The 10,317-nt window shown below is 36.8% G+C and overlaps 1 protein-coding gene across 3 annotated transcripts in view; it reads right to left on the bottom strand.

Annotated features, from left to right (window-relative positions):
- col4a3bp (collagen, type IV, alpha 3 (Goodpasture antigen) binding protein) overlaps window positions 1-7,315 on the bottom strand; it is a 26,390-nt gene extending 19,075 nt beyond the window's left edge. For all 3 annotated transcript variants that reach the window (XM_015403441.1, XM_015403442.1, XM_015403443.1), the window contains exons 1-3: window positions 6,681-7,315; window positions 5,821-5,955; window positions 2,941-3,057 (exon numbers count right to left, since the gene is read on the bottom strand). In XM_015403441.1, coding sequence (XP_015258927.1) covers window positions 2,941-3,057; window positions 5,821-5,955; window positions 6,681-6,770 — 342 coding nt within the window. In that variant the 5' untranslated portion in view covers window positions 6,771-7,315. The remainder of the gene's footprint in view (window positions 1-2,940; window positions 3,058-5,820; window positions 5,956-6,680) is intronic.
- Window positions 7,316-10,317: the final 3,002 nt, after the last annotated feature.

The following is a 10,317-nucleotide window of genomic DNA, read 5'->3' as shown; positions in this document are numbered from 1 at the left end:
CCTCAAAATGTTGTTCTTATTGTTTATTGTATTTATTTATTTATTGTATTTTAATTATTAATCAAAATATTTCTGTTGAAATTTTATCCTTGTGGTATCGAGTATCGAATATTTTCCTTAGTATCGGTATCGAGTTGAAAAGTTTAGTATCGTGACAACCCTACCTCTAATGATCTTAAAACATACTTTTATTGAACACCAGCAACAAAAAAGAGAACTTTTAACTTTCAGTGATGAAACTATACAGAAGCCTTGTCAGTTGATGACGTTTCACAAGTACACGAGCACATGAGAACGCACAAGTAAACATATTGAGAAACTGCAATATTGTCCTAAAAAAAATTACCTACTTGGTGGAGGTAACAGCAACAATATAGCTAAAAAAAAAATAACTTTTGTTTTTGTTGGCTTGACAATAACAGTAATAATCCTTTAAGAGTTTATACATAGCAGGTCCTCCTTCAGAGGTCAGTAGAGGGTTAAAGAGGTCACTAAAGGGTTAAAGTCCAGGCATGACCATGAGACATTTGCACTGTATGTCTAATAGATCAAAGACATGCAGCTACTTACATCCAAACTAACACATGCTGCAGCTCTGACAGCTATTTTCAGAAGCAGCGAGGCGTTTAAAACTCAACGTTGACGTAGAACGACAGATGTAAGAAGCTATAAGCAAGTGAATATCTGCTCGCTGTGTTGAACACATACAGCATTATTAATGTTGCAAACAAAAGAGAAAGACTTTTAATAAACAACGACAAGGCTATACGCAATATGTGAATAATACATAAGCTGTCATAGCAGAATGGTTTGAAAATAGTACTGAGTGATGTTCTTATATCTTCTCATATTAATGGAGAGAAGCTGGAAGCTAAAACTCTAGTGGACATTGCAGCCTAAATACAAATACAACACAAACACATATTGTTTTTACTGTTCCTGGAACATTATCACACAGAAGGTCTGAAAAACCAGCAGCTTAGAGCAACAATAACTTGGGAAACCCCAGGTCACGTTATGACTGAGAACTTCGTAAAATAAGGTTAAATTGAGAAACATCTGTGTATATACTTTAAACCAATTCTTTAACATACTTAATGAGAAAAAACTGAATACAAGAAATCAGCAAAAGACAGAAAGAGTTGTGGACAACGATTATAGACCTGTGGCGTATAAACTCCACAGGAATATCCATCAGATCACTTCCACACAGTGGCAGACAAGGGAACATGTGCCACGAATGGGAGGAAAAGTGCTGCAAACACATAAATGTTGCAACTTTCATAGCATACAAACACAAATAACAAATGGAACAGAGAAAACATTGCAAAACAGACCACTTCCAGTGAGAAAATAAACAGAAAAAAGAGGAAATAGTCCAAATACCAATAGAAACAACACAGATAGAAAATTTTAATTAATAAATAAGCAGTAAACTCTACACAGAAAAATGGACGTGCATCAGGAAACAAGAGGAAGTCAACGACTAAATCAGATGGAACTGCTTTAATAATGTAAAATATTTGAATACATATGTTTAAGAAAAAATGACGTGAAGGAAAATTAACCTTTTCTTTCTTTCATCCTTTCTTCTAGGCAACAAATTAATGTCCAATCTTTTTTTTTCTTCTTCTTTTGCTTTCATTTTCTATGATTTCTGCATTTTTCATTTGAATGTATTTTTGTGGGATTGTATGTTTTGGAGTATGCATCATCCATAATGTTGCAATAATGCTTACGCCTGTTGGCCAACGCCCTTCAAGAAGATGCAAAACATGAGCATCAACCCCAGAGCCGATGTACATCATCTAAAGCTGCTGCCTGGTAGGAACGCGCCATTATAGTCTGATACCGACATGGACTGCAAGACCACGAAAGGGGAAGAAGCAACTACTCCACTAGCAATTCAAAAACTAGTTTACAGTCTAAATAACACTCAGGCAAATCTCAGTCTTTGCAAAAATGAGCATTAGTCTAGTGAGATCATTTGAAGCGTTTTGGTCCGTTTTAACATTTCCAAATGAATTACGAACTGGTTGGATAATTCCAGCAAACTACTGAGGAACTGGACAACCAAAATATTTGACCCCACTCACACTACAGATTAAATGCAATTCTACCAAAAACTAAGGAAAAAGTTTGTAAAATGCAGATTTTTAAAGAGTATAAATATTTGTCACAACATCACTGTCATTATTACAAAATGTTATTGAAACTCCTGATATGCTTACAACAATAAATCTGACATTAGGAGCAACATCTGGAACTCTAAGGAAAGTTTAAAGTCATGTGATTGTGTGGAGCTCATCCCAAAACATGTGATTCCAGCCAAGTGAGCTGTGGAGATGAGGGTTTTCTTCACAGAAGAGGCATCCGCACTGTAAACACTCAAACTAAACGCATACTTTGACACAGAAACAGAGCACATTCAATCTGGCCTACATGCTTGTGCTAAGAAGTTGAAAATCAGTTAACATGTTTCTAGAAGGAGTAGCAGGTTGGTATTAGAGAGGGAACCCCCACCCCTCATCACCTCGCTAAGATTCTTCACATTCTCAGAGTACCAAACTATGTGTGTTCAAATCTATCAGGGGTCACACCCAGCTTACAGAACAGAAAACATAGAGCTCCATGTCTGCTGTGAAAGGAGAAAGAAAATCTAACCCTTAATTCAACCTGAAAGCCAAAAGGTATGTGGATAATGCAGCGGAGCAAATATCTGATAGAAAACAAAGATTATTGTAAAAAAAAAAACTGCTTTTCATTCTATGGGTCACACAAACTTGAGGTCTGCAATTCATTGAACTCTATAGACCACGAATTACAGAGAAATAATTAATTTGAAGTCTGAATCTCTACTAACAAGGACATAAAGTTCGATCAGAAACAAAAAAAGATCCAGAAGGCAAGCTTAGGTAGAATAGAGGCTGAACTACTCACCTTATGCAGCTCTATGGACTCGATCCAATGCAGTCTGTGCTCGGGATCCTCTGCTCGGAGGTACCAAACGCTGTCATTCACACTGATGTCAAAACGGCACTCGTCAAACTCGTGAGGCTGCGCAAAGAGAGGAGAGGCCTCATGAATAACAACGACGTGAGCTTGGACTATGGAAGGACTATCTAAAAGCATATTAACAAAACTCAACATAAAGTTTTCTTTACCTCCATTAAATTACTGACTTAGCAGCAAAACGCAACACCAACAGCTCTTTGTAAGACTAACTGACTGGGAATGACACATTCTTGAAACACATGGACTCAATCAGGGACAGAAAGCCATACGTCCCACATGATAAACAGAGATTTTAATTGAGAACTGATGTCTTGTGTCTGCAGTGCGGGCCTAGTCCTAAACGACTGCAGCAGGGCTGAGCAAAGAGAAAAAAATTAATTATTAAAAGGGAGAAGTTTGGGTCGTTTTAACTTTTTGCCTTCTCCTTTAGGGAGGAATCCTTCAACTTATTAAGCTCCCCCACCCTGCTCCCCTCACTGACTGCCTTAGGCATCCAAACACATGCAACAAAGAATTTGCCCGTTTCTCCCCAGACTGGAATTTGACCACTGCGCTCAGTTGTGACGAGTTCGGTTCTACAGAGGTTCACAGGAAGTACCAACATGCAGAATATACAGGATTTCTTGTCAGTTTATTTTCCTCCAGGACCCAAAAGAATACAGCTGCTCAGTCAGCTGACACAACCTTACGGCAGCTAAGTTTCATTTAATTTGCTGAATGACGCTCATGTGCTGCCTTATTTGCTGCTGCAGACAACAGTCACATCCCTCCAGATCCTGACAACCAAGTCTGAGCCTGTGCTACTTTATGCAACTTTTTTGGAGACACCCAAATAAGATAGCACATTTCACAAGTTGGACTTTGCAACTGCCAATTAGGTGAAAGGTTCCCTACGATATTTCAGGGCTTTATAATACTAAAGACTTCATCTGGCTGACTGGATATTATAAGAGAAATGCTTCCCCGTTTCTGACGAGAGCCTGAAGATAACCTGCAGTGACGATAGGTGCATCAAGCCGTGACTGTTAACTGGTTAGAGAGAAAGAGAAGTAGCCATCTATCACACTGTGCAGTATCAGACACGGATCATAAAGCACTGCTTTACACTCATCTTTATGGTTTGTTCATTTCTTTTTCACATTGCATAAGCACTCCTGCACAAAAGGGCTGCGTCCAGGACAGAGGAACCCTGTGTAAGCACACAGGAGGTTATAAACCAGAGCTGGAGTAGATTCTGTTCACTTCAGCTGCCAACAATGACTCATTTTTCCAATATTTTCCCTTTTAATTAAATAATACTGGAAGAAAATAGCTCTTCTTTTAGATTTTTATGGAATTTCATATTTATTCCACATCAAAAAATAAAAGATTTGAGTATAGGAGGTATAAAAACTACAAAAACACACCAGTAGTGTTACATAAATAAAATCTAATTATGATTTATGTATTTTAAAATGAAAAACATACATTTTTATAGCTTAACAAAATAAAAATTAACTGTCCTCAGATAAAACTTTTGTACTGAAACCCAATAAGAAAATGAAAAGGCGTCCATTATATTAGGAGGCAATTAATTTTATAAAATTTTCTTGAATTCATATATTAATGATTGACTTAAATTATCTTCTAAAACAGAATCAAGTAAAAAGACTTACACGGCTATGGAAGTATGGGAATTAAAACACCAAAATGCAACTTTTCCAAGAAATCCCAACAGACAAGCTATCTGACTTCACAGGGTAAAATATAATCCCAGCTGCTTTGCCTGCACTGTTTGGTCATTCCAATATAAATAGAAACAGCAGATTATTTAAAAAGCTTGTTTTTCTTTATACTTTAGTCCTCATATCTCTCTGTCACAACACTGAACTGGCTAATATCTAGTAAAACTAAGGAACTAATCATTACATGTCCTAATCAAATCAACCTATAGCAAAAAAAAAAAAGGTTCAGTAACATCATTTGTTTGGAGGCTCAAACAGGAGTGAATATTTAACCAGAGTTTGGAATTTCAGCATATCTCACTCGCACAGAAAAAATGTGATGCCAGTGACTTCGCTGGGCGGTCAGAGTTAACATTTAACAGGGAAAAACATTAGTTTAAAGTATACAAAAAGGTAAAAAATATATATAAATACAAAAAATAATCTGAAAACACTAGGATGGACAGGGTGTACACTGCCTCTCACCCAATGACAGCTAGAATTAGGCAACAGCTGACCTTTTACTGTGCAAGGACAAGCAGGAAAAACAATGATATGGAAGGGTTAGAACAAAGCCTTAGAATTTGCTTATTTAAACAATCTGTATGCCAATGTGATGCATAATGGTTCATTTTAGAAGTCTAACTTAAATGACAGCCACTAATCAAATGAATAAATGAAATCCGACTGTCAGATATAACAGAAACAAAACCACAAGCACTGAAGAAGGAAATCTCCCCCCTAACTATCAAGCTATGAGTGAGCCTGCCATTGCCATTTAAGCTCCAATCACTTTATACCTGATAACTACAACTATACCCTCAAAAACAGGGTTCAGTTTCCAATTATAGTTTCAAAGTATAAGCTGAGAGAATATTTTCTGTAGCCCGTCATAATGTCGAAAATATTACCATTATGTTCCGTCTGAATAAACGAATACTACAACTTAATTAACTGGATTATTCTAACCACCTTGAAGATGTTAGATCTCTTTTTCTAGAGAGTGGTGAAAGACACACTGCATAATGTAGGTGCAAAAACCACACTGTCTGTGTGATGTTAAAGACTAAACATATTTCCTTCTTCTGGGGTCGGTACTTACTGTGATAACAGCCTTACTAAGGCACAGGGAACCTCTGCAGCCATACTCCCGTTCATCCTCCGACTTGTAGTAACTTAGAGTATTGTTTTTCAGCACAACCCATCGGTCCTGCCAGCCGTGTATATAATTCGTCCACTGAAAGCACATAGAACAAACAGCATTCAGTCATCTAAGTCCGCAATCCAATCAATAGACTTCACAAATGACTAATCAAAGTTAAGTTTTCAGGAAATGCAAAGGAAACTAAGAGTTATGGGAAATGATTTTTAAAATTCAAACATTTCCTGAAGTGATAGCAACATTAGTGCACCTCAGGGTGATATTTATATAGCAATTACTTTCCTGAACTTGTTAACTTCATGTTACTTCTTCTATGTTTGCAGAGCATATCGTGTAAGCAACAGAATGAAGATGGACTGTCACCTTTATTGTTATGTAACATGATTGCTTATCAGGGTGGATAAATGTGTCTGAGCGTCTCACACAGATCCAGATGTTGTAGCTGATCTGACTCATCCATCAATTAAAAAGGTTTTAAAGAAAAGTAAAACCTTTCAAATTAAAAGCTTAAATCAGAGTAATTACATCCCCCGCAGGAAAACAATAGAGACCCATAATAAACTCAGAGAATTAAGAAATAGGATACCTTTATTGAACATTTATTTTATATCATTAGTATTCTAGAAGCCTTGTTTTAACACACTTACATGTACTGAAATACTAATGTTGATTCAGTCCATTGTAACTTCCAGATCAATAAATATTTAATTCACAACACCCTTCTTAGTAATGTTTACACACCCTTAATGATATTATGGGGGTAATTAAAACACACGGATTCTTAATTTCGCAGAACTTACTTTGCTTAAAACTCCTCCAAACTCCACAGGCTGTCCGGATTCCGGGTCCACATCCTCATCTGAACCGGACGATGAACTCTTCTCGGACATTGATTTTTCCAAGTCTCCAGAAAGCCTGACTCTGATTTTCTCGACAGCTCAAGGTTAACGGCTTGATTAGCTTATCTGTTTCACGGCGTCACGGCCAAACCCGCAGATACTTCTTGAAATTATGAGCCTAAACGTCAGCGAAACAATGATAACTCATTACCTGCACATGCAAAACATGTAAAAATGGAGCTTGATATTGAAACTTTTCTTTTGCAATATGAAACCATTAGACTTTCTCATAAAAAGTTAGTCTGAACGTGACAGCTGGGTCTCCGTTTCTCGGTTCTGCGGGTTTTGTTTTGAAACTGATGTCGAAAACCAATAAGCCTAGCTAACTTAGTTAGCTGGCAAACGACGCAACTAGCTAACAGTAACTTCAAATGACTCTCAGACGGGAGCAGTTTATCTTAGCTATAGTAGCAGTGGTCGCTAATATGTTCAGCGAAAGGCCTCCGTGTTAGCGGAGCACTACAAACTTACACCTACTAGAAAGAAGCCAAGAACAGCCTCTCTGCTGGTCCGCAGTTCAGTTAGCAGTAGCGAAGCTCTGACTAGCTCTGTTGGGGGAGGAGCTGCAACCACGCTTTACTGTGTACCTGTCAAATTGTCAAGGTAACGAACGTTACAGTCAGACCGGAAGTTGTACAGCCGCTTAAGAAAATAAAAGCATTTAACACGTAGGTCGACTTCATAAAACCTGTTAAACTTGCCCCATGTAATATACGGGCGTTATTAAACGAAGCAAAAATGAATTGCGCAGTATGTGGTCAAATTTGCTTTAACCAATGCAAATATAGAAGTAATGGTGTTATCATATCAACTGCACAAGTGTTCTACAATTCAGGATCGTTTTTCAAATGTTTTGGTTAAAGCTACAGTGTGTAACTTTTAGCGACATCTAGCGGGCAGACTGCAGCAACATGAACATCCCCCCCCCCCCCCGTACTGGAAGACATTTTTACGGGACAAAATGTCTTCCACTACGTCTGCATCACCTACCTTCTCAAGTGATGAGGTTTGTTTACATAGATAATTTTACAGATAGTATTTCATTAGTCTGTGTAGGGTATAGATTTCATGTAGACTTAAGATAATAAATATACCCATTATTTTTTCTACATCGTTGTGACATTTTGGCGATCTCGCAATCACTAGTTTGTTGGCTCTGCGCTGCCGTAGTGCAAAGATGTCTGCCTCCATGGCTGCGAGACCTGCTCCTATGTAATTATAAACAACGAATTCTAAGGCAACGCAAATATTAAGGTTAAGAGGCTGAGCTCGTAGATGATGATAAAATAAGATAGTTATGTATAATATATTACATTTCTGACTGTATATCCCTGTAATTATTACACACTGTAGCTTTAAAACATTTTTAAATTATACTATTGCTATGACTTAAATTAGTAAAGAGAAAATACTCGTGCAATCAATGGCGTAACCACAATAATAACCGTTATGGCAAGCCGTTTTAACATAAATTCGGTTATACCGCCTTAACTTTTAAGATATCTCAAATTGTTTTATGACTAGACGTTTTAGCAATTTAGGATATCTCTAATTATATTTTGACTAGTCAAAATACCTATTCGAGATATCTCTACCTATTCGAGATACCCCACTAAACACACTGTACGTAACGGTTATGGTTTTAATCAACGCTCTGGATTACCCATACTTCCAAATTGTAGTGTAAAAAATAAAATACTCAAATGCATCGTTCTTGTAAGATCTTTATTGCGGTTTGAAACATATATGAGTGTATTTTTTTTACCAACCATCTAATGAACTATGAACAGTTATTAACATAGTAATTAAAAGTACCACTGTCTGCCTTGCTATTGGTGTCTTGTTAAAACGGCTCACCATCCTGTTGAAATCTGGCATGTGTTGGGGTATAAATAAGGTCCGGTCAATCAGGTAATTACCAGGTGGGTTTAACATGAATTTTGTACACAATTACATCTGCAAAGAGATGTCCTAGTCCACATTTGCATAGGGTGCCAACCAGATATCAGTGACAGGGCCCCTAAGAGGTCGTGGGCCTCTAAGCAACTGCAGTCTCTGCTTACTGATAGATACGCCATTGCGTGTAATAAGATATTAAACATAAAAATACGGTGAATTCCTTCCCCACTATCTACTGATTTTAATCTGGTTGATACACTTTTCCCATGCAGACATGTTTGCCATTCTGGAGTTATTTCCGGATGCAAATGTGCATAGCCCTGATGTGAACAGAGTGAGCGCAATCCAGCACTTTAATGCTGGCCAGCAACCTCAAATCAAAATCAGAGTTTAAACATATCTGAGGTCAACATTGTCATGGGAAAGGCTGTCTACACTCGCTAATCTCTCCATTGAGCAAGAAGTAAGTGGATATGGATCATCTCATTGCAAGATTTGCTGAAGCCAAGGCTTGAAAAAATAGACTTTAGTGAGAAAGAGAATACAACTACTAGAAAAGGGGACAAAAAAGCATTGAGAGGGGAACAACAAGAAAAAGGGAAAAAGAAAAGGGGGAAACAAGGAAAAAAAGCATTGAGAGGAAAACGACAAGAAAATTGACTCTTTTCTATGTGTTGTCTTCAAAATCCAAGGGGGGCCCCTGCCTGTCTTTGCCTAGGGCCCCCAATTTCCTAGATCCGCCCCTGGTTACACTAGATGTGATTATTAACTTCCATTTTCTTTACTCAAGAGCTCCTTTTTTGTACCAATTTCGCTTGACCACTCCCTGCTTTCTTTTTAAATTTAAAATTAAATAAAGGGCCTTTATGTGGATTTTTGTGAAACTTTGAAGTTTCTTTTTCTTTTTGTTTTTATTTCAATTTTTATTTTAATCTGACTGGAATTAAAATCATTTTCAAAATCACTTTTTAAAATTTCTGTTTCTTATTTGGCTAATGTGATTGCTGTTGGTGTAGCTGTTCAGAGAGGCAGTCAATATAAAACATTGTATATTCACACCAATAAAGACCTTTTTTCTATTTGCCTGTGTATTGTCTACACATTTCTTGCACTGCAGTCACATCAATGACAGTGAAGTCTAAGGTTCATGAAGTCCACTCATATCAGGAGATATATCAGCTTTTATTTCAGGCCATAAACTTTTTTTTAAACACAAAAACCTTACCCTGTTATTGTGTAGAATTGGTGGTGGAGGTCTTTGATCAGTTCATATCAGACGCAAGTCCTTTTGGTGATTCTTTGAGAGTTTAAATCAGGATTAAAAGGTTTAAGGCTGGTCTAATGACATAGTATAACTGTATAACGGCTTTAGCTCTTGTATTGTATTCAATAAGTTGTATTTTATATTTATAAAATGCAACTTATAGTATTTTGCTTCTATATTTTATGTTATATTTTATATTTCTATTTTTATAACAATACTTTGAGGGAAACAATCATGTCAAAACTATAAAAAATGTGGTGAAGTCATAATAAACTGATATGACTTAATAACCATCCATGTAGATATACATATATCTATATACATATATGTACATGTCGATATATGTTTATATATATATTTATTTTTATATATATA

This window comes from Cyprinodon variegatus, unplaced genomic scaffold, assembly GCF_000732505.1.
Source record: "Cyprinodon variegatus isolate N-32 unplaced genomic scaffold, C_variegatus-1.0 Scaffold1499, whole genome shotgun sequence".
In the NCBI taxonomy this organism is placed as follows: Eukaryota; Metazoa; Chordata; class Actinopteri; order Cyprinodontiformes; family Cyprinodontidae; genus Cyprinodon; species Cyprinodon variegatus.
This window is presented reverse-complemented; position numbering and strand designations above follow the sequence as displayed.